Genomic DNA, 24,930 nt, shown 5'->3' with positions numbered 1-24,930 from the left:
AGCAGAAGGTGGATACAGGAGAGGTGTTAACTTCAGAACTAACAGGATAAAATCTAGCAAGGAAGCAGGATGGCAGATGACAGTGTGGTAAGAAAGAGAGGGAGCAAACAAGAGCATGGGAGATAGGGCAGCAGCCGCAGAAAATCTGAGCACAAGGGGCTGGGAGATCCACATGCAGGTAAAGGCCCAGCAAATACAGAACATGCCTCAAAAGACTCCCCCCCATTCCATTTCAAAAAGTGACTGGCACAACTGGGCTATAAAACCACTAGTCCTCGTTACCAAATTCGGCAGGTCCGGGGATAGTCTTCATTCCTCGATATGACTCCCATGGGCAACACAAAGGGCTGGGAAGCTGGTGCCTTGTCCTGGGTTGTCCCCTCCGCCCCAGCTGCAGTCTCTTCCCCCTCTGCACCTTCTCCTCCCAGGGGCTTCGCAGCAGGCTGGGAGGCAGCCTCCTCTTCCTCCTGCCTGTGTTCCTGCTCCTGCTCCTCCCGACGCACCTGCTCCTGGACCTCCAGGACAATGCGAGAGAGTTCACTGAAATCGCGAAGGTTCTCGACGTCGGGTAGCTGCAGAGGATGTGCCAGGTCGATCTCCACAGTCTGCTGCCCAGCTGGGATGTTGGGATCTCCCTAGAGACAGGAAGCAACAGCATGGCTGCAGAGGCAGGGTGCTACAGAGTTCAGACCTGTGTATCCTCCCCACATCCATCATTTGACTTCTACACAGTTCACCCTATTCTACAATCACCAGTTTGGCAACAACAACAAAAAAAAACCACACACTCGGACCTTGTCTGTTGTTCCCTGAGCTGTCTATGTCATCTCTGCTTTCCCCTTCCAAGGAACAGAATTTTAAATCAAAAGCTACAAGCCAGGTCATACTTGCAAGGGTGAAAGTCAAAGCTGCAACTGCATTTTGTCAAAATCCCTCCCTGCAGAAAGGACCTCGCCAGCCTGACTTCAGTGAGGAGCTGCCAACATTTGGTACCTACTCCTCAAATGCATGCAAGTGATCTCCAGTGACCTGCTACCAGCTGCTCACAGAAAGCAGCTGGGAGGGAGAAAAAGGGAAGTGGGAGCCAGGTGTCATCATCAGAAACTTTGCAGAGCAGGTTCTAGCTACTCTGCATGTGTTATGATTCACCCAATGCCACCAATCCCTACAAAGAACAGGATTTGGGCTGGCAACAACCGACTACCTCCCAGACAGAAATCTCTCCTATGGATCCATGGCATCGAGAATACTTTAACAAGCATCTGAAAGGAAAATGCACTCACGGTGATTTTAGTCCCCTTCGCTTTCTTTCCATGAAAGCTCAACATGACAATCTCCAGCCCGTGGCTCCCATACGTTCCTTTGAAGAGACCTGGCTTTATAAGGTCATCGGGGCTGCTAGGAGGGAGGTAGATGCGTCGGTATGTCAAGCAGTTGCTGTGCAAAAAACAAAAGGTTAGACAGGTTAAGAGAGAATCCCTCGACATGAGGAGTGTGTTTCCAGTCTGCTTCTCCAGGCAGCTTTGGGATGTCATCAAGAGACAGGCGGGATCTGTGTTTTCAGCAATACCAACAAGCTTAACAGATTTTGCTTTAGACTTATGCAAGTGCTCCCTCCTTTCCCTTCTCTCTACCAGTCCTCGTTAGCACACCAGGAGGCTCCTGCAGCAAGGTCACAGTAAACCTCCTCACTCCCTAGGATTTCCGGAGAACCTAAGAGTGAAGCATATTTAAACATTTGCTACAGCAAGGTGGCTGCTATTAGAAGTTTGGAGTGACGGTTAAAAATACCCAAGGGCTCAGGGACTGTGTGATTTCTGCATAGCACGCTACAAAGCACGCTGCTTACTAATATGGATAATAAGCAGTCAGCTCCTTGGGATCACGGGTATTTGCTCTATCTTCAAATTAAACATAGTTAAATGGCTCAAAACCACCTTACTGTGCACAGTTATTGTAAAAAACTTGGAACCTTATTATGACTGCTGTCATTACAACTCATTTCTCCGTACAACTGGAAAGGACTATGCTTCACCGTATCTTTGCACAGAGCCTGCAAAGACATAACAGCCAGAGCAATGTTCAAGCCCATTGCAAGCATCTCATCCTCAGAACAAATGATCCAATGTGCTCTTGAAGTTGCAGCAGCCTCAATACCTAGAAAGAGCTGGTGCCCTTACTCATATTGGCTAGTGTAGATGAACTTCATCAAAATGAGCTCTTGCATGTGTTCATGGAAGATGTCTTCCAGAGTCCGACCCCACTCTTCCCTTAACCATGTCCGGAATTCCTGCAGCACAAGGAGAAGAGAAAAGGGGGAAGATAAAAGGCATCTCATTTGCAACAGTGACGTACCCCAACAAGACTTTGCCTCATCAGCATGATTCATCAGCAGAGCCACAGAGAAGGCATATGCTCTGCCAAGGACAGAGGATCACGGCTGGATTTGGGAACAAGCATGTGTTGCTACAGAGCTGGCTTGGAAATACGCTTAACAAGTAGCGATAACAGTAAGTGCCCCATACCTGCCAGACGCCACACAATAAACATGCTCCCCTCCAAATAAACTACAGGCAGAACCAATATGCCTCCTCAGAATAGAAGTGTAAGCATCGCCTGTTACTGCAAAGTAGCTGGTCTACTACTTTACATCCTGACTTACCTTGCAGTAATTCATTTGTGTGCCCATAAGCTGACTTCTGTGCCCTATCCTGGCATGTTAAACACGAAAAGGGAAGCTTTTGAAAGGCACTGAAGATTTAGGGGGTTAAATCCTGCTGATTTAATACTGATGCATCTGAATCCAAAGGGTGCTTTGAAAACATCACCTGAAGTACCTCTACACCAGCTCTGACAAGTTAATATCCTACCATGAGTTAGTGCGATAACAGCTTACACTAAGATAGCAGCCTACCAAGTCATATTCCAAACCTGCTTGCTTTATCTTCTAAAGCCGGATCCTCCAATTACCATAATGCCACGCACACTTAACGCAATGCTTTGAAAGTATTAAAGCATTTCTCATCTGCTACAGAACCAGAAAACACTTAACTAAACCTTTCACCCAGCTGTTTCCCATTAGTAAGACAGACATTTTAAAGCATTTGTTAGAAACAACTGAAATATCAGATTTGTCACGTTTAACTAGCTGGCAGCAAACACCACTACCTGGAACAGGTATTACCTGAAGGTTTTCATCCTGACATTTATACCTGCACCTTAAAATATGTACTTTGCGTCAGGAATCTGCCTTGCTGGGTATAGCCGACACAGACACAGGATAAACAACCAAATGAAGCTTTTAATCCCTCCACCAAGATGACAAGCAGTAGAAAGGTGCCCCACTGACAAGCAGGTATTCAAATCCAGCTGGTACTCAACATTAGGCCTGTGTCTGAAAGATCTTAATTATAAAGACAGGATTACCACAGAGACCAGTGTCTGGCAAGTGCTGCATGGTGCACAATGCATGTTGCTGTCTTTCTTTGGACAGGCCTGCTATCAAACAGGACTGGTGTGTGACACAGGCACAGGAAGAAAAAGGGTGCTGGGGCTCAAAAAGCACCTTGCCACAGAGAAGTGCCTAAAACAGCTTTTGCTCAACAGGATGGACGTTAACAGCCTGCTCCAACACCCTGCTACACACTGAGGTAAGGCATGGGGTCTCCACCCAGACATTCTGCAGGTGTAACACTGAATTGATCTCATATAGTGGATCCTTAAACCACACCTTGGCAAGTACAGAAGAGGTTCCCCAAGATCCTGCAGTTATTCAAATGTGGCCACTTCGATTTTGATTCAAGTCACAGATCAACTCTACCCACTTAAAAAAAGATCGTAGTAAATCAGCCAGAAGCTACCAGCCCAGGTTTTCCTATATGTTTGATACACAGAAACTAGAAGGCAGAAGTCTACCTCCCAGATCCCAACATTAGCTAAGAGCTTGGGTAAGACAGCAATGCTTTATCTTCAGAAAGGGGATATACAAACAGCCTTAATGCAGACTCTTGGCAAAGCACTCTTACCTCTTGCCTTCCCCCTGACATCCGATGGTGATCTGTCTGGTTGCATTTCGTGGAGAACTCATCCTTCTTTACAATCTGTAGTTACCATGGAGGAGAATTTAACAGGTTACAGACCTGTTTAGAGATGCCTAGGATGATGTAACTAAGACTGCTTAGAGTAAATGCTTTACACAACAAACGTTACTGAATTTGCTACAACGGAGAAATCATTAAGTGATGCCAAGTACATCACATACAGAATAGAGAAATAAAAGCAATAAAACCCCAACGCATTCTAATGAAAGATACTAGTAAGTTGCTTCTCTATTTGAGCTTCCTTCTTCAAAGAAAAGGAAACAACCTCTCAGGAAGCTTTTCAAAGCATCCAATGTACTGAATGGATGCTACATAACCTTCTCAAGGTCCCATCTTAGAGAGAGCTGTAAAACAGAACTGGTCTGTGTGTCTGCTTGGACACATTCACCAGCTGCACAAGGCCATTTTACATATCCTTTGCCCCAGCCTGTACACATATTGGTGCTCCCACCCTCCCACCATGCTCCAGCCCAACAGAAGACAGTACAACAGCCTTGCTGTACTATTGCCAGTGAACAAATTCAGAGCGGGGAGCAGCCCACACAACTTGTCAGACACATAATGAGTGTCAAGCTGGCATCCACACATATAACAAAGTGGTGAAAGCCACATCCCTTAAATAAAATTCTCATCTAGTTTTTTGATGAATCCATTTCCAGAGCCAATATGCATGCACACGCACACACATCGCACCTAGGATAGATGATGCTGAAAGTGCTAGAGGAGCTCACCTGGATATGGCCGTTATGAGGTCCCTTATGACCATACATACACTCAACTGTTGCACATTTCCTCTCCATGAGATGAATCCTGAAGAGAGGTTTGAATCTCATCGGATCATCAACATGAGGGTCATGAGGTGGCAAGTACATCCACCCGATGATGAACAAACCGTCTACCTGCAGAGGGATGGGAGACAAAGCATACGAGATCAGCCTTGCATGCTTTCTGTTGAGTTTGCGACAAACAACTTCGGGGCCTGTTCTGCAACAGGGCAGGAGCTGTAGAACAGCTTGCTGCATTTCCAAACTGCTTTCCAGCAATTAAACCAGACCATATGCACTCACAGCACACCCCTGGTGAAGAGGGAGAAGGTTTCTTTACGAGGCTTCCTGCACCACTGGAAAATGATCGGGCCTTTATTACTGCAAACGACTTTGTGACGGCTGCTTGGTGTGCAGGATCCAGAGGGAGAGACTGCACTGAAGAGACCACACAGCTAGTCAAACTCTAATTGGTTTGAGAGCTCATGCTGGCAGATACTCGAATAGACAAATTCTGCTTCTCATGATTATCTGCGCCTTTTGGACAAGGAATTATTTGGCTCTGTTACTCAAAGACAGCACAGGAAGCAACAATCTCCTCTGCTGAGAGGTACAAGTGCCAGCCCTCTTCCTGCACGCCTAACAGAATCCTTCCCCTCAAGCTCTGCAATTCCAGAGAAAGGATATTTTCTGAACAGAGAAATCTGAGACAAAAGCAGACCAGCACCGCAAAGGCACACTTGTCCTTATAAGGTCACAATATCATGTAAGTATTGGCGCACTTGGATGCACTCTTATACCAGTTCATGGAACAGAATCTTGCAAAACCCAAAGGCCTCGTGATTTGTTGCGCTTCAACCTGTCAGCTATTGAACCTTGGTGCAAAGAACAAGGGCTTCAGCCAAACTTCTGGCCCAGCTCTCACTAATACATAGTCAAACGTTGTTCGTTAACTGCTCTCCTCAGCAGCACAAGAGCTGCCAGACTCCACAGGTCTTGCACCAGTATCACTACATCTGATGCATCAGTCTTAGACATGGCTGGTGAAAAGCACAGCAAGCTACAGGAAGGAGAAGTGCGTGACCACAAGTGCAAAACCCTTTGCAAAACGTTCAGCTGTAGGCAAAGATAATGCAGTAAGTGATGGGCCAGTGCTAAAACCTCTACTGTACTCAATGCACAAGGAATTGACTCCTGTGCCAGCCACTGGAATATCAGCATTAAACTCTAAACCAAGCCTTTCCCTGAAACGTTCCTTGTATTTTCTGTGTGCTCCTGTGGCTGTTTGGAGTACAGCTGAAAAACAAAAGGACTGTCTGGAGAAAGGTGGTGATGATGAAAAGATCCTAGATGCAATGTCTGGGTCTCAATCACCTGCTTGAGGGCTGACTGTTCAGACTTCTCAATAGCATGGAGATGGCACCCAGGTCTAGAAAGCGGTATACAAAAGACTTATCAGTCCTTGACACCACAGCCCCCAGAATGAGGTACTCACTCACCACCACGTTCAGTAGTCCCCCATAGGGCCCAATGTCCGGCTGCCATAATCCCAGGATGTGTCGGTATCGGTGCAGCACTAGGGAACAGTGAGACACTGAAGTGAGCACATCAAGCTAAGGAATTGGGATTTTGGGAAAAGAAGGAAAAAGGAAGACTGCTACCAGACTGCACGCAACACTGACCAATACCACCCACAACTTTATTAAGGAAGAGAAAACTGGTTACACCCAACCACAGTCAGGCAGTTCTGAACTGAGGCTTCCCACGAGCTCACACAGATTTATGTTGTTCTCTGCAGCCCTGCTCCTGGCCTGGCGCGGGGGCAGGAGTTAGTCTCCAGGACTTTACACAAACAGATACCTCACTAGGAATTCTCAGAAAACTTTTGCAACACAGCCTTGTTAATGCAAATCACATGATACACCCAGAGCTAAAAACAAATAAAGTATCTGCCGTCTCCAGTTACCAAAAATGTACTTGATGCCTCAGACTGCAAAGCAACAGAAAATAAGGAAGGGCAGAAAGGCAGTAAGGAACAGGGAAATTTGAATATTTTGAAAGAATTTCCCTGCCTTGTATAGACAAACTTGTCTCCAGGGTCAAGCATCCTTAAAAACAGCCACCGAGAGAGCACGGGCAAAGCACACAGACCATGCCAGCTCAGGAGATCTGGCTGTGTTACCAGGTCAGTAATGGCCTTAAAAATTCTAAGCAGCTACATTCCAGCAGTGCCCAAAAGCTGCTTCCAAGTTCCCCTCAAAGCCTACTGCAGCAGGTGAGGCTTCTCCATTTCTCATCTGAGAGCTAGGTGCACTTTCAATCCCACCAAAATGGAAGGACAAGTAAGGAACATTTTCAGCAAGCACAAGAAAATGTCTATTACAGAACGATCTTAACAAACATCCTCTCTTGAGGAAAGCTTAGAGATGTTAATTGCCTCCAGTCCTTACACAGTCAGCCATTAATTTTGTCTATGCAATTTCCTGACATGACCAGTAACCTTCATGTAAAGACATGACATGCAATCTGGCATTTTGGGCAGGAACAACAGGATGCAGATTATTTCTATGAAGATGGCAAGAAGATACTACACTTGCCTTACAATGATGTTCACGGCCAACTCAGAAGGCCACAATAACCCATTTTAACCTACGGGTCTGGCTTGAATAATGGGTTTTGCTTTGCGTCAATTTATAGGAAGAACTGTATTTCAGTGCAGCTGTTACAACAGCTTTGTTTCATTAACTACTTAAGATAGCAAGAACTATAGAGTGTTTTTATTACACCAAAGCAGAGAACTTCCACAAAGGTTTAGGACAGCAGGGAGGGTTGCCCAGAGCTGCTGCCAACTGGCCTGGAGGAGCCTTTTCCTGTGCAGTAAACAATTTAAGATTGATGGCCTGGTTTCACCCAGTGAACCGAGTGCAGCACAAACAGCACTAAGGCAAGCAAGCAAACCACATTCCCAGTCTTCTTGTCTCAGTGCAGTAATTACATATTAATAAATGGTATGTGCATAAACCGCTCCACCCACCACAATCTGCCTTCTACCCTGTCTGGCATGGAGCTGATAAAACCCAGCTTTTTTTGGTTTTTTTTTTAGGACAGAAAACTTGATGCAAGTTATGCAAGAGTGATGAGGACATCCCTCCTCCCCCAGCTCCTGTCAGAAGCACTTTCAGAGCTGTAGCTAGAATCGACGGACTTTTCAACAGCGCAGAAAGCGTCTGCTTGACAAGGCAAGCCCTTCCACTGCAAGGCACATGCCTGTCGAGGGCAGTTTGTGTGCTCACTTTGAGTAAACAGCCAGCTGCAGCTCAGCTCACCAGGAGACGTGGAGGTTCAGGAAACGTGGCTGAGTCACAGACACAGCCTGCTTCACCATCTGCCCTGACCACCCAGAAACCTGGGGCTGCAAAGGAGGGAGGAGGCCAAAAAATCCTATTCACCTCCAGAAGAATCCTACCCACTGGATAGCAGCTTCTGTGCTTAGCTTGCACCACTACTGTAAGCAGCTCTTCTTTTTTAATTTTTTTTTAAAACCCCAGCTGTTTGGCACCACAGAAGTCTCCAGATGAGCTGATGGGAAACAGGCTGCAGCGTGAGCAGTGCTTCACCCAGCCTCATCCTCCCTTCACACCAATGCCCGCAGCATAGACGCTTTAACAGACAAGTCATCTCCCTCACTTGCTCAGGGTGCTGTGGACTCCTTCTCCTCCCCTTCTTTCAGGAAAGGAAGTTACTGGGGAAAACACTGGTACTGGGGCAAAGGCCCAAACAAGTCTCAAAGCAAAAGCACAGCTCCATTTTCAAGCCTGGGGTGTCTCCAGGCTCCAGCGAGCCAGCAGCTATATTCATTGCAGGGAAAACCCGATGAATTCCAGCTCTGGCTCTCCCTGGCGGGAGACAGGATGGATCTGACAGTTGTTTCCCTCCCTGCTCCTCGAAAGAAAACAGCACTTGGGTCTTTCTCCAAGGTTTTCCTCTGCTATGCACGCTGCCTATTTTTCTCAGTCCTGAAGAAGCCTCTTGCCTATCCAAATTTCTGAGCCCACATCCTGCCAAATGGAGCAAAAATACGTCCACTGGACACTTCAGTACAACCCCCACCCAGCCTGGATATTACCCATGTTGCCCCAAGCAGCCCTGCAGGCTCTTCAGATGGAAAGGCAGCTTGAATCTGTCTAGGGATGGGCTAGGAAAAGCAGTGAAACCCCAAGCTCCCACCAACCAAAGGCTGCCTGGGAAAGGTCTAATGCCTGTGCTTTTCTTTAGGAGTTAGACACAGGACAAGGAAGTGACACCGAGTAAATGCACAGTGATTCAAGCAAGCATTACAGTGCTGGCACACCACAGGCACCATAGGTATGAACAAACAAGTTACAAACCCAGAATGGGTTATTAAAACAGGAAGAAAGCAGATGATTTCAGATGTCTCTGTTTTAACTAAATCTTATTTCATGACCTCTGTCCAGCTTGGACAGCACAGGCAGAGAAATGCAAAAACCTAACACAGGAGTTTTCAGTGAAATCTGCAGCCTTTAAAGCAGAGGTAGCTCACTTTGAGTGGAAAAGACCTGATCCACTACAATTCTCTTGGACTCTCAGGATGCAGCAAGGTATCTATAAGCAAAATGAGTTGGAATGTAAGCAGTTACTGCCCCCCAGCTGGTGATAACTGACCTGCTAGTGGAAAGAGCTAAGTGTCAGCCAGGCTAGCTTAAACTTTGGGGAAAGCGATCTGAGCTGACCAGGCTAATGCTGCATGAATATAAATTAGGAAGCAGTCACATGGTAAATCCTGGCAACACGGTCTCAATACAGAGGAGGGGAAAAAGGCAAAAAGGAGCAACTGCATCTTAAACCACATTGACTGCTCCCCAAGTAATACAACACACCCCTAGAGAAAAGGGGCATGAGACATCAGAAGTTTGGGGCTGCAGCTAAAGAATGAACAACTGAGGGAACAGCACAAAATGCCATTTGAGAGCCACCACAAACGGCACGTTTGGAGCAAACACCCAGGTAACAATCTACAAAGGAATCCCTCATCCAGGGGGACAGCTTGGACATGCCTCTCCTTCCCATCAAGCTCCAGAAGAAGGCTGGTGTTGACAGCCAGGACTGTCGAACCTAAAACTTTCTACCGATTCCTGCTGTAGCACTGCTGCTGCTTGTCTGTCATGACTCACATTAAAGACACCATCTTCTCTTCCTGGCCGATGCTCGACTGCTTTTGTTAGCACAGGTAAGCATCCACTCCACTCATTAGCATGTGTGAAAAAACTACATTCCCAAGCACCAGTGAGTTAGTAACTTGAGTATGCAAAACTCTGCAGACCCAAAGTAGCATTAGAGACAGCTCAACAACCCCTCCAAATCCCTAGCAGTACTGGCTTCCTTAATTGATGTAAACTAATCAGTACTTCCCCCCAACTCCTGCTGAACAGCAAGCATTAAACTCCAATGTTTTACTGTTCTTCCCTCAACACAACATCAGGAGGAAAGGAACAGTTTACTCAGAGCAGCTATTTCACTGAGGAAAGCAAATCACAATCTCTGAAACACCAGCAGAATGTTTACTAGAGAGGGAGATGGTGGTTAAAAGGATTCACTGGGCAGGGAGGGAATTAGCATGGAAACCCTCAGCATTTTGCACTGGGAAGGGCTGTGGATCTGAATGCAGCTTATCTGGATCACGACAAAGCTTTTTGCCAGTCCAGAGCTTATTTAAACTTGCTTTTGGGAGCCCTCACCAGGGTATCTGAATACTTTGTTCTAAGAGAGGAACAATCCATGAAGAACAGAGTGAACACAGACCCTCCTTTTTGTGCCCAGTCAGGACAATTTTCTAACTCAAAGCACTTCAAAATGAGACCAACATATCTCACTGCCTGTCCTACTCACACTGTCACTCTAAAGGGTCAGAGTACTCCACTAACAAGCAACAGAAAGAACAGACTAACTGGCATCCTCCATGCTGTCCCAAGGTCCACCCCAAAATAATTTGCTTAAAGCAATGTCACACTCCATGCAGCATCTTGTGTGTGCTTAGTGCAGGAAGCATCAACCAGCAGGAGGTACGTACGGCAGGTGTAAACATCTCTGTACTCCATGTGCTCGTAGTCGGGAAGGATTTTCATAAAACGCCCCGACTTCACTCGTGGGTTTATACCTGAACAGACACAGCAGGGTAAGTACCAGGGAACTCTGCTCCACTGTAACCAGCACGTAACATTACGATGAGTCTGGACCAACCACACAGGAAAGTCAAACTCTCTTTTGACTTTACTTCCAGTTGTGGTGCACCATTTGTTTCCGTCAGCCCCAGATTCAGGTATACCCAGTTAGCAGGATTACTCACACAGAACTTGGCATGTTCAAGATTCCCACAGACAATATTTACAAATGGCATCCAGTGAATTCAAAGTGGAATCAGGATCCTCCTCAAACTCAGTAGTGCCGCTGTAATGAGCACCGCTGTCTCAAGATGACCACTTAGGCCAAGTAACTACACGGACAGTAGCCCAGGCCTTGGATTAGTTATGCTTTCTAGCGCTTAAGCTCAGTTCCTCATTTCCCACATTACTTTTTACAGAACAACAGTGGACAGAAAAGTGCATGTGCATCCTGCCAGTAGCCCCAAATTAACTCTTCTGCAATTAAAGTTTATGGGACAGTAGAGAAAATGGGGTCACACCACCACAAAACTGTTCCACTAAGTGTTTGCAACAGGGCAAACTATTGAATCTGAGCAGAAGAGCTAAGACTGTGCATCCCTGAAAGCCTGAAACTGCTGCCAGACATTCTGACTTTAGAGCAACCATTGCTAGTTAGGATTGCCGAACGGATACGGACACAGTCCTTATTCAGAAGTGCAATAAAGTCTATCACAGAGGTGGTTCTCCCATGTCAAGTGCGACTCTTTGCCAATGGATGCTATGGATTCAGAAACTACTTTGGTGCAAAGGAAGACTGGAAACATACGTGCAAGACAGATCCATGGCTGTGAGATACAGTACTGGGCTAGAGAGAGACTGTTGTTGCAAGCCAGTAAGGCCATTTTTACATATAACTTGTGTATAAAAAAACCCACTAAATATCATTTTAATATATCTGAACCATGGAACTATTGTAGTGAAAAAGACTACAGGTCATGAAGAGATGTTCTGCCATTTAAGACCGGCAACGCAGAATTAAGATCCAATATGGCATGTGCTGCATGGCTGTTACCACACCAGTGTCATACAGAGATACCAGACTGAATGGGAAATAAGGGAGGCCTCAAGCGCTAACAAGATTTCTCTGTGGACATCAAAGTGCCAGTTCAGCATCACTCAGCCCTCCCACCCAGGAAAATTAGGCAGTTCCATTCCTAGTGCACAAATAGGTAAAGGGGGACACTAGGTGATGAAATAATTTTCCTGCGGATGCTCAGCAAGTCTATTAAAGATGGGATTAAAACCCTTCTATCTGTTCTTCTTTCCGGTGTTAAGATTAATGCTTGAGGTCATCACTGCTTCAGTGTTCAGCAAATACAGCACATGTAGAAGCTGAGCCAGATTTTGGGTCTGCGAAGCCTACAGAGACCTCTCATGATTGATCTCTCTGCTTTTGTTTCATGAAGCAGGACCTTCTTTGAACAGGTTCAATCTTGTTTTTTATCCTAAGGACCCCAGGTAACTCCCTCACAAAATGTGCGGTGGGGAACCAAGACAACACAGCCTGGCAGTGCTGGTATGGGAGCTCCTGGGTGCTTCACGAGGCTGAGCAACCAGCTCAGCTTCTGACTGCAAAGGGCAAGATTCGGTGACAGGGGAGACAGCCTCACCATGGATCCAAGCCTCCATTCAGTCCTTAGCCAACCCTGGTTTCTCTCATCCGATGTTCCCCCCACCCCTCCCTACTGTAAGACAGAAGATGTGCATCTTTACCTTGCAGAAGGCACAGTGGGTCTAAGGACTTGGGATCCCACTCCCCCAGACATTCCTAAAACACACTGACACCTCGGCAGAGGCCCAGCCCTGCCAGGCTCTCTTCCTTCAGGAGCAGCCCAGAGGAACGCTTGTCCCTTTACCTACAGCGCTTTCCCACTGTCAGCATATAACAGCATCCTTTCACTGAGATCGAGACTTAGCTACATTAGGGCTATGAAAAAATATCAGTTAATTCCTTAGCAAGATCTGAAAATGGCAAAACAGGAAAGGATAAAAACCCCTCAATACACTTTATTATAAAGTTAAATTACATGCTCTTTCCCCACCAAAGGATTGAGGGGCATACACATCCCAATTCTTAGCATCTGCTTAGTACTAAATAAAACCCCAAACATGTCCAACTTCACAGATGAAACCCCTGCCATTAGCAAGTAAGTCTGAATAACTTATGCCATCAAAGTTTAATAAATGTTCAACATGTATATGCTTTCAAAATTGGTAATAAGCAAGGACATACTGATCTATATCAGTTTTATCACTTACGTTTGGCATAAACATCTCGACAGGACACTCCTGTGATCTCCAATTTCCGCAAGTTTTCACAGACGCCATATTCTGCAATGACACAGACAATAATGTCAGCTTTGGCACAAAGGTGTTCTACCCAGGATCCTGGTATCTACTGTTTGAGCAAAGATGAGATCTTATTAGGCGCATTCTTTCAAGCTGCCACATTAATCCAAGAATCTTATTTCTGTTTTGAAGAGAAAACTAGATGTAATTCCATTGCAGTTTAGGAATCTAACACATTTTACAAGCAATGCCTGCAACAAACACACCATAATAAACACAGCAAAGTTGCAGATGCTTACATCTAGACCAGAAAGAGCATGAAATGTGGAAGACATACTCATTCCAGCTGGGATTGTACGCCCATTTAGATCAAATCATGATTGTATGTAGTAATTATCTACTCCCACTGAGGTATCCAACAGGGAAAACTGCTTATTAGGATCCTAAAGAAAAGGTCACAGACTTTAAAGAATGAAATGGAGACATAAAACAGGCATCAGCATGTACAAATATGGTTACACTTGAAAGCAGATCAGATTGAGATGGGTCTGTTGTACACTCAAATGCCTTTGATTGCTTACAGAACACCCTGAAAACAAAGCAATCCAGAGATCTTAAAGACAGCTTTGAAGCAGAAAATGAGATTCTCTCCTTTCATTTTCAGGAAGCCAATGCCGAACTTCTAAGAAACTTTCAAAAAATAAAAGCAAGTACTAACATCTCAATGCAAGAAATCCTTAGAAGACCAGAAGGAGGAAGTGAGAGGAGGGAGATCCCAAAAAATCATCAGCAACAAAAAACACCCTGCTGCAGTGACCCTGATAGATCTCAGTATGGAAAACTACCCTCCTTGACATCAAAGACATCTACAACGCAGATCAAACACCAGCTTTCCTTAGCAATACCAAACATCTGCCAGTTATTTGACACAAAAGCATATCTGTGAAGACCTTCATCAAATCATTAAATATGAAACTTATCCTCGGTCGAGCTTCCTTGAATTAACAATCACTGTGGTTGCCAAATACCACTACCTAATGCTGGTAACCTGCTGCAAATTGAGAATTCATTTTTCATATACGAGAAAAGCAGAAGTTTTCCTGAATGAATTCAACCTCCTCCTGTCTATAAATACACTTGTGGTACATGTACACGATGATAAAGCATACGCAAAGCTTACTGTCAGCCTCCCTACAGGGAATACACGTTCTGCATAACATCACTTCGGGTAAGCAGCAAGTTCAGTAAAGGTAAGAGTGGGCAGAAGGTAGAACAAACATATTGCCCTTCGTTAAAAGATGCAAAAGTCAGTGGCAAAGTTCCTGCTGACTTCCGCTGCAAAAGTCAGAGGAAGCTCTAAGCGTTATCAAACACAAGGTGGGATGAGGAAGCACAATTAGCCAGAGAGCAGACAGACAAGCTTGCAGGAAAGTACATCCAGCCCAGCACAAACAAGCTATTTGGTGCTGGGCTACAGCCAGCTGATCCGACACAGCCGTTCTGCAGATTTATGAAACCAGAGCTCTGCCAGAGGCTGGAAATTCAGACCCACCCTGCAGGTCACCCTGTGTCTATCCCTCCTGCCAGACTTAGCACGGCTTTCAACCACTGGTCTGCATATGTACACAAGTGGGTACGTGTTTGGTAATTACATCAAAGGGATGGAGGGAACAGTATGTTTCCTCAGCTGATCAGGAAGTTAGAGATCTTTGTAAGATGACAGAAACAGCGTGGTCATAGCCTGCTGTTTGGAAACAGCCAACTCTTTCCATACAAACACTCACCTGGCCAGAGAATCAGCAAGATGCACACTGTGCAGCAGGCATTGCAGCTAGATTAAATTCGGTGTCACTGAAGATATTTATACCGCATCAGAAAGGGAGGAGACATGCAGAAGATCCTGCCCAAATGGCATTTCTCTGTGTTGCTCTCTAATAGCAGTACTAGCACAGTGACATTCTCTCTTCCTCCAGAAGGTGCTAATTTTTTGCAAAGCGTTTTCCCTAGTAGATCTGTAAATCAGTTTGAGTGCAGTCTCAATGCAGTGCAGTGCCCAGTAGATCCACTACCAGCAGGTATCTTGAAACAACAGGATGGGGTGGGAAGTGATTTGATGTTAAAAGCTCTATCCCAGTTTCACGCAAGTACCCTTCGTAACCTGCAGTGAAATTTTATGAAAGCCAAACCACTACTAAAGGTACATTTCCTAAGTGGTGTAGTTCAAATCTTTCCTGGAAAGATTCAAAGTTCTCCCAAGTAATAGCAAGTGCCTTTAAAAAAAAAAAAGACAAAAATTTAGAATTTCGGTATTGCTGCACGCTATTTGACATTAGACATCCAAGGCTTACAAGAAAGTATTATCAAGAAAAAAAAAAATCTCATTTTGGTGTGCTTTAACACCCATCTCATTTTATGCTAACTAGTCCTTATCCTGTTTTGTTCAGCAAACAACTACAAAGAGCCGAAATCCCAGAGCGATAGCTTAGCTCCGGGTAAGTGCATCCTTTAAGCTCTTCTGACCCATAAGCTGTTAACACCATGATGGCCGCTTGATGGGAAAAATCAGTCTTTTGGCTCAGAGTGCCTACAAAAACTCCAAATATCACAAGCAAGAAAGCTGGCCATCTCTTTTTAATCCAGAAGACATGAGGGACATAAAATTAACAGTAGAGCTTCAAGATAGTTACAGAAAAATAAAACTGATAAGGTTTTCTTTACAGAGAATAGAAAGCCCTTTCCAAGAAAGCTTTGAAGGGCTCAAGCTTCCTGGGAAATTCCACTTTGGTGCAATTAAGTCTATTTTAAGGAAACATATCTCAGTGCAACAGCTCACCGAGTAAAGTATTTTAAGGAGTTAATAGTCACAGAAATTCACATACGAAATTTATACCGTTAGCAAATGGCTACTTAATCCTGCTTCAAAAGCAAGGATAGAAATTGGTTTTAAAGTTCTTACTTGACCAGCTGGAAAGCCTGTTTTATTAGGTTTATAAGGAACACTTGAAAGATCTACCAAACACACAGTGACACACTGCTGTTTCCATGGTCACATGCACTGGAATTTAAAGGACTTAGAAAGGCAGTCTCCTTTTATTATGAACTGCACTAACACTTTTGCAAGTGTAATTTACTCCCTGGCCTGCTCTCACCATAAGCTCTTCTAAGCCTCACGTTCCCTTGTCCTTTCTACAAGAAGCCGCATCAACCACCTCCTTCTGTGGCCTACACTGAAGTTTAAAAAACAAACAAACAGGGCTCTTCCAACCCAGGTAAGGAAGAACCCCTGCACTCCTATCAAAGACCAAATTACTGCTTTCTCTTTCTCAGCATGGCAATGCTAGTAAGCAGCTGCAAGCACTGCATGTGGACGCATGCAATTCAGAGGAAATGAGGATGTCTGGTAGAGCTTGACCCTTACCATTGCTAAGTTTCAACTGTGCCCTGAATAATCAACACCTCACATTGCTCCCGAATAAATGCCTCTTTACAAGGCTGTACACAGAACAGAAGGCATAGAAACTTACTGGATTATTTCAGAGACCACAAAAATGGGAGATTCTCAGGCTAGCATCTCTGAAATACCAGGCGGACAAGTTTGGAACTGGCTTCTTGTTTCCAAAGGCTGAACTATCAAATTAAAATACACCAAATACTTTCAAACATTTCTCCCAGGGGAAGGCTTGTAGTTACCACCGAGATATTTTGCAGCTGCAAATACAGAGCTGAGCAAAAGGAGATTTGATCTGCAACAAATGAAAGCATCTGCAGAAACCCTAACGCAAAAGATGAGTAGCTTCAGATCTACAGCTTACAAACAGATCTAAGAAAGACCCTGTGAAGGGTGGCTATGGCTAGCGAGCACCTACCATCAGCTGTGAGAAACAGCCATTGGCTTTTAGACGGCATCTTGACAAAGAATATGGTCAGAGATGAAGAAAAGCCCACCGTGGGTCACTAAAGAAACACACTATACAATGGTTTAACCTCACATAAAGGGAGATTAGAGCGTTGTGACTTATTAAAACCACCTTCGCATTTACTAGGGTGCAGCACTAGAAGAAATTGTTCCTGTTGGGGGAGCAGCTGTAGATCAAACTCCTGCGTGGATTCTCTGGAGTCCTGTAAGAGCTGAAGTCCATGCAACAGTCCCCTCACTGAGTGAGTACATAAACTAATTTCCCACTCTTCTCCACAGACACCTCTTTCTATAAAACTTGCTGAAGGTTAGCATCTTTAACACCTTGGCTGACATTTTTCAGCAGGTACAAAAGGTGTTGGAGGTTGTTTTCACAAACAAAAGCCTTTTCATCCAAGTTCTAGGTCTGGTTATTCTGAATTACTGGTCTGTTTCCAGGTGTTGTGCTGCACTCATGCTGTTTTGTTTTAAGATGAAAGTGGTTACCATTTAAAATGGACTATCAGGTGTTAACCAAGGTAGGTCAGGCCACCAGCCAGGGTGAAACAAGCTTTAATTCTGCTCCCACTGCAGAGATCAGCAATCTCCTATTTATAGAAAACATGAAGCAACTGCAATCCTCTTCTTGCCAAAGAAGCAATTCAGAGACATTGTTTATCCTGAACAGTTGCAATGATAAAAGGACAACAGCCCTAACAGCCATGCCAGTGTTACACAACTACTTCTGGTCAATCCCAGCACACTCCCAGTTCACAGTCACCAGCAAAAGCCACTCCACTTTCAGGAAGACAAGCCCTCTGGATGCTTGCACTAATCACAACACGTTATCAAGACTAATCTACAGCTGAGTGTGGTGGGTTGACCCTGGCTGGATGCCAGGTGCCCACCAAAGCTGCTCTATCACTCCCCACCTCAGCTGGACATGGGAGAGAAAATATAACAAAGGGCTCATGAGTCAAGATAAGGACAGGGAGAGATCACTCAATCAATTACCGTCACCAGCAAAACAGACTCAACTTGGCGAAAATTAACTTAATTTATTGCCAAACAACCAGAGTAGGGTAATGAGAAATAAAACCAAATCTCAAAACACCTTCCCTCCACCCTTCCCTTCTTCCTGGGCACAGCTTCACTCCCAGATTCTCTACCTAACCCCTCCCCAGCAGCGCAGGGGGACAGGGAATGGGGGTTATGATCAGTTCATCACACGTTGTCTCTGCCGCTTCATCCTCTTCAGGGGCAGGACTCATCACACTCTTCCCATGCTCCAGCGTGAGGTCCCTTCCACAGGCGACAGTCCTCCACGAACTTCTGCAACGTGGGTCCTTCACACGGGCTGCAGTACTTCATGAACTGCTCCAGCGTGGGGTCCCTTCCACGGGCTGCAGTCCTTCAGGAGCACACTGCTCCAGCGCGGGTCCCCCACGGGGTCACAAGTCCTGCCAGAAAACCTGCTCCAACATGGGCTCCTCTCTCCGCAGATCCGCAGGTCCTGGCAGGAACCTGCTCCAGCGCGGGGTTCCCACGGGGTCACAGCCTCCTTCGGGAACCCACCTGCTCCGGCGGCTATCTGCTCCACTGTGGACCTCCCTGGGCTGCAGGGGGACAGCCTGCCTCACCATGGTCTTCACCACAGGCTGCAGGGGAATCTCTGCTCCGGCGCCTGGTGTACCTTCTCCCCCTCTTTCTTCACTGACATTGGTGTCTGCAGGGTTGTTTCTCTTACATGTTCTCACTCCTCTCTCTCCAGCTGCCGTTTCTGTGCCTGCCGCAACTTTTTTTTCCTTCTTAAATATGTTATCACAGAGGCGCTACCACCGTCGCTGATGGCCTTGGCCAGCAGCAGGTCTCTCTTAGAGCCAGCTGGTATTGGCTCTGTCAGACAGAGTAGAAGATTCTAGCAGCTTCTCACAGAAGCGACCCCTGTACCCCCACCCCCCATCCCGCTACCGAAGCCTTGCCACACAAACCCAATACACTGAGTTGGCCCACAGCAGTGCGAAAGCAAGATAGCAATGCTCAAGGTATTGAGTGCCCCATCTAACTCGGGCAACAGCCAGGCTTTTTCTTACATTCAGCGTTGCCCCTGTCCAAGATGAAGGTAGAAAATGGCTAAAACAAAGCACTGCAACAATCAGCTTCTCTCAGAGAAAAACCATTCCGTTTAATTTTAGGATTGTCTTTGTCTCTTTACTGTTGTACATTCTGAAAACACAAACAGTTTTGCATATGCAACTGACACAAAGTTGAAGTTTACCAGTTACTTCCTCAAAGAGCTCAGCTGTGGAACATCATCAGTAGACTTCAGAGTGAATAAGCCATCAATACAAGAAGTATGCTGGGAGAGGCACACGTGCTCTCACTCCGTTTCCAGGACAGGCAGCTTCACAAGAAGACTCAGGCAGATACAAGCACACACTTAGGAACTGTCCTCAGTTGGGAAGTGGCTTGTTTATAAAAAAGATTACAAAAAGTAATTACATTTTATGTTTGACTATCATACAGTCACCGATGTACAGCTATGCAGAAACACAGTACAGGATATTCTAAATTTTATATGTGTATTTATATACTAATACCTGATGTCCATATATGTCCTCAAGTAGTTGCACTCATCACACAGTTGCACGCTCACATCTGAGCACACTCAGCAGCTGAGCATGTGCAACATATCACTGAAATATATGCAGAGAAATTTAACTGCAAAACAGCTCCACAAAGCGATGACCAATTTTATAGTCACGGGTACAAATACTCAAAGTTACAGTACTACCACAATGGTAGTTACTTCACTGCTGTGTAGAGCAATGCAAAGCACTATGAACAGTGCAAGAAGTCCAGATTAGGAACTGCTTGGAGAACATGACTGGTTAAAAGACTGCAGTAACAGTTTCATAGATGTAGTAAGTTTTTCAGCCAGGAACTTGACCCTTATCTGCTCAACACAGCTTGCACACCATGCCTTTGGTACAAGGTCTACTTCAATCACACCAGCAGTCCACCAATAAGCTCTTTGACAGTATTTGGAATGGATACATTGGGGAAACACAAGAAACTGTGTGTGAAAAGAGAATAAAAATTTGTTCTATGCACCTCTCACCTTGTAGCTAGCTATGGGCCTTGAGACAAAAGGGCAGTCTTATACTTTCCCTTCCTGTCTGGTTTAGTTTAAGCCATACAAAGTTCAATGTTTCTTTAAATTTCAGCTAAGCTTTTGAACACTGCTTTATCTACTGGCAAGAAAATCCAAGGAGCAGTCATGAATTTAATAAATAAATTTATTTCCCCATCAGGCCTACTTTAGTGGTTCCTTTACAAGACAATCTAGCCTATATTTAAAAGTTATGTACATTTCTATATAAACATTTTGCCAGGATCATAACCTATCAAAACAATTTACCAGTGAAGTTTTGCAAACCATTCATGAAACACACAAACGTCCATGAGGACTCTATTTCAGTAGAGGAGTATAAGGAAAGAATGAATGCCATTTTATTAGCCTGTCTCTGAAAAACAATGTTAAGTTATTGGGACAATGGGATCATCCCATGCTGAACTAAGAAATAAGAATGCTTTGGTATACATTTTCCAGGTACAGCCTTTGTACTGTCCAAGGGTTCTTGGAGAGTGCTGATAAGGCATGAAATCATTCCTGCAAGGTTTAATGCATTTGAGCTGATCCCACTGCCTATGGCAGGCAGCCACTCTGACATACCTAAATTCTTCATCCCGATGCCCTCACTGGTATTAAAAACAGAAAACAAATAACAACAACAAAATATACATGACTTCATGTGCTGGCAGCAGATGCACCTGGCAGGATCACACTATTTAGAGAGATGATGAGCACAAGACAGCCCTTGGAGGGTGGGACAGCCACTGGATTAACAAACAGGACAGAAAGCCACACTGATGTGAGGAAAAGGACAATGAGTAAAGAGTAAGAATCACAGCCTAACAGAACAGGGCCACAGCAACACAGAACTGAGGCACTACTGAAAAAAAACCAACCGACCCCCAAGCCTTTGCATTAATGTAGCACAGCATCCTTGCAACAGACACTCCCCAGAAAATGCACATGCAAACCAGGAACCCCTCCGAACGTGGCACCATGCTTCCCAAGACGGGCCAGGAATGGATGACCTTACCCAGGCCTGCCCTCCTCCACCCACTGACTAGACCCCAACTTTACCTGCTGTACCTCCACAGCTCCAGGACCCCCACCTGCACACCCAAGGACTCCTTTCTTCCCCAGTGCAGCCCCATTGTGCAGGGACTGATCATTCCCTATCCTTGCTGCCTGAAATACCCCATCCACACCCAAGAACACCCTACATGGAGGCATCATCTGCCAAGGCGTGGGCCTGGTCCCATCCCCATTTCTCCTTTCCAGCTGCCACTGCTGAGAACAACCCCAGCTTGATGCCCTTTGCTACAGCTGCTCACACGTCACCCCTTTTCCAGAAAGTGCCACCAAGAAGGGACCGTGTCCAAGAGGACGTGAGAGCTCCCCTCTTCTCCACCCTCCAGACACGGAGCCCTGCACCCCTCATAGCTCCAAAACCCGCACCCCCTCAGGCCCCAGCTCCTTCCTACACCCCTTTAGGACCCCCACTCCACACCTCATCACCTTCCCCACACCCTCCGGGCCCCTGACCTTGCACCCCCGGCCCCATCTCCTCTCTGCATCCTCCAGGCCCCCCCCACCCTGCATCACCACCCGCCCCCCCTCAGGGCCATCTCCTCAGGGCATCCCCGGCCCCCCACCTCGGGGCGGGCGGTACCTTCGCGGCAGCGCCGCCGCCAGATCGTGTCGGTGCGGAGGATGCGGCGGAAGGTGGTGCAGACTCGAGCCAGGCTGGGCAGATCGGTACCGGGCAGAGAGCCGAAAATCTGCACCAAAAGCTCAGGGGGCAGCTCCAGAAGAGACAGCGGGGCCCGTCCAGCCGGGCCGGCCTCAGCGGGATGCGACGCGGGCCTCCCGCCCTCGATGCGCTCCGCCGTCGCCTCGTCCTCGTCGCCGCCGCCGCCGCCCGCCTCCTCGGGGTCAGTGTCGGTGTCGGGCTCGCTGTCGCCGGCTCCACCGCGCCGCTGCTCCCGAGCCGCTCCCCGCCGGCGGCAGCCGCGGGCCGGGCCCACCCCGCAGAGGCGAGCGCACACCGCCATGGCCGCAACCGCTCTGCCCCGGGGGTGGGGTGGAGGCGGTGCGCGGCGACGCACTGCGTCGTCGGGCCCGCCCACCTGCGCGGCGCCGCCAATCAGCGCCTCTCCCGCCGGCTCGCCACGCCCCCGCGGATCAACGGCCGTGCCGCCGGCCGTTAGCCGCCCCGCCCAGACAAGAAGAGGCAGGCGGGAGGTCGAGCCCGCCGGGGTGAGTTCGCCCCCTAGCGTGCGGGCGGACCGAGCGCCTGGCGGGGAGCCGGTGCTCCCGGTAACGTGCCCGGTAACGGCCGGCGGTGCAGCCCGCTGCCAGGCCTGTGGGGCTCGCCCCGGTCCCGCCCCCTGCTGCAATTCGATTAAAAAAAAAATAAAAATATATATATATACACACACCCCCCCTTCCCTTGAAAGACCGTGGGGGGGGGGGGAGGAAAAGGAGGAAACCACTACTGCCCCGTGTGAGGATCGAACTCACGACCTTCAGATTATGAGACTGACGCGCTACCTACTGCGCTAACGAGGCTCCTCGAGTACTGTTTTCCCGCGCGGCGCCCTTCTGCACCCCCGCCCTCCCCCCCGGGACCTCCCCGGTACCTATTCCTTGGGGTGCTGCCTGAGAAACCTCGTTTCTTTGCAAATGGCTCCTTTTTCTGCAGGAAAGACCTATCTGGGGTTGTGTTTTGTTTGGGGTTTTTTTCCCCTGAATTCATTCTTTTTTTTTTTTCCCGAATTCATTCTTTTCCCATGCTTTTCTGCAGGACAGACCTGACATTTTTTGCAAATGTCTCCTCTTTCCCATGCTGTTCTGCAAAACAGCTGCATTCCTGAAAGGGTCCTTCAGGGTTCCGCAACATCCTCATCCAGCTCCGCTGGCCTGAAATGGATTGCGAGGGCTGCATTGACAAGACGCTCGCAAAGAAATCAAGTTGTTTCCACGCAATTACAAAAATTAAACTAACCTCGTTTGCCTCTCTGCTGTGAAGAGTCGCTGTTCGACTGGGATTTCTGCAGTGAAATGAACTCTGTGCATTCAGTGCAGAAGAGGGTCCCCTGCGATGCCGGCAGCAGTGCTGCCCTGAATCCTAATCGACAGGCCTCACCCTCAGTGAGGGTCTCAAGGCAGCAGTCACTATGACAATCAAGCAACAAATACCTAAATTGGAAGACAACGGGAAAACAGACATTTAAGTGATGCAGAAAGTCTCCAAACCTCGCCCACAAGGATCACTGCAGTGAGATTGTTTGCCTGCAGAGCGAGCGACTGGCACAAGATGAAGGAGGAACAGACTTTTGGACATCAGTCCCACCAGACAAGAAGAGATGTTTGGGTTGCATTGGACAGCCCAAGGATTTTGCCAAGGGTCTAGCGGGCAGCTCTTGTTGTCAGGGGGACAATACCCTGATTTCCAAGGATCTGGATGGCTATGCATAGGGGATGATCAGATGATGAGTCCAGGCTGCAAGGCTTGTGGTATGAACAAAATTGCTGCAACCACAGGATGAGTAAATGCACGGCTTCTTACAGCCTGAACCACTGCATTCCTCCCTCCAACACTGCCCACGTGCAGAATGAGGATGTCATTTTTAATAGTGTGCTAATCCTTTGGGGCTCCAGTGACGGACAAGTTTAGTGCCCACAGTTCTGATTAAATTAAGAAAAGCTGCTCCGAGCATCTAAAACCAGGCACATGGACAATGAGTCACCTAAACCAAATATCAACTGTTTGGAAATATGTCTGTAGCTGTTTTCCACCTGTACTGAATCACATGACTTTTCCCCCACGTTACATTACGCTCAGCTGGTACTCAAAGTTTCTGACACAGGTCTAGAAGGCCTTGTCATGTCTGTTTGTTTAGGAACTGATGGATTCGTGGAGAGGACAGGAAAAGTACTGATGGCAAGGATTTTCATGTGAATGAAACAAAGGATGTCCTTGGTGACATTGCCTCGAGCAGAAACTCAGCAGTCTACAGCACACACATGCTTTTCCCTCTTTTGCATTTTCTATTTTTATCTGGACTTACTTCTTTCTCCTTTTCCTCCGAATGCTCCTGCTGTGCCTAAGCACCCTACAACCTTCTCTCCCTTTCCCTCACCCACCTGACCCCTATAGCCTTATCCCACAGCCTTGGCTTCACGGCTGCTGAGCCACCGCATCCTGCTCCATCCCTCAGTGATCAGACCTTCCCCCTGCCCCACTGACCCCCTTTCCAGTCCAACCCAGGAGAAGGCAGGACAGCCCATCATAAATCCATGCCAGTTCCCATGGAGCCCCATCACTCCATGCCCATTTCCTCCAGATTAAGAGGAAGAAGGGGAAAAGTCTGTCCGGCTGAAAGGCAGTGCCCATCTCCACGATGCACTGATGTCACCTGGCAGGGAGGAAAGCCCAGCAAAGTCAGAGGCAACGCAACAAGCCCCGTGGGCTCTCAGTGCTCGGGGTGACCGCATTTCCCCTTCCCATGGAGCAGAGTGGAGG

At 46.9% G+C, this 24,930-nt stretch overlaps 1 protein-coding gene and 1 non-coding gene across 7 annotated transcripts in view; both read right to left on the bottom strand.

The window, feature by feature from the left end:
• Positions 1-22,495, bottom strand: part of FBXO31 (F-box protein 31) — a 29,214-nt gene extending 6,719 nt beyond the window's left edge. Inside the window, exons 1-9 of one of the 6 annotated variants that reach the window (XM_075039883.1) lie at positions 22,075-22,495; positions 13,345-13,416; positions 10,953-11,039; positions 6,364-6,440; positions 4,832-4,999; positions 4,026-4,100; positions 2,181-2,290; positions 1,284-1,437; positions 283-635 (exon numbers count right to left, since the gene is read on the bottom strand). In XM_075039883.1, coding sequence (XP_074895984.1) covers positions 283-635; positions 1,284-1,437; positions 2,181-2,290; positions 4,026-4,100; positions 4,832-4,999; positions 6,364-6,440; positions 10,953-11,039; positions 13,345-13,416; positions 22,075-22,456 — 1,478 coding nt within the window. In that variant the 5' untranslated portion in view covers positions 22,457-22,495. Of the gene's footprint in view, positions 1-282; positions 636-1,283; positions 1,438-2,180; positions 2,291-4,025; positions 4,101-4,831; positions 5,000-6,363; positions 6,441-10,952; positions 11,040-13,344; positions 13,417-19,547; positions 19,738-22,057 lie in introns of all 6 variants that reach the window. The other 5 variants (XM_075039888.1, XM_075039884.1, XM_075039887.1 and 2 more) reach the window with 5 other exon arrangements.
• Positions 22,496-22,900: 405 nt separating this feature from the next.
• Positions 22,901-22,973, bottom strand: TRNAM-CAU (transfer RNA methionine (anticodon CAU)). Its single transcript has one exon. It is a non-coding gene; the product is annotated as a tRNA-Met (tRNA).
• Between the last annotated feature and the right edge of the window lie 1,957 nt (positions 22,974-24,930).

Source organism: Buteo buteo, chromosome 11, assembly GCF_964188355.1.
Source record: "Buteo buteo chromosome 11, bButBut1.hap1.1, whole genome shotgun sequence".
NCBI classification, from domain to species: Eukaryota; Metazoa; Chordata; class Aves; order Accipitriformes; family Accipitridae; genus Buteo; species Buteo buteo.
Note: the sequence above shows the minus strand (reverse complement) of the source record. Positions and strands in the feature narration are given on the sequence as shown.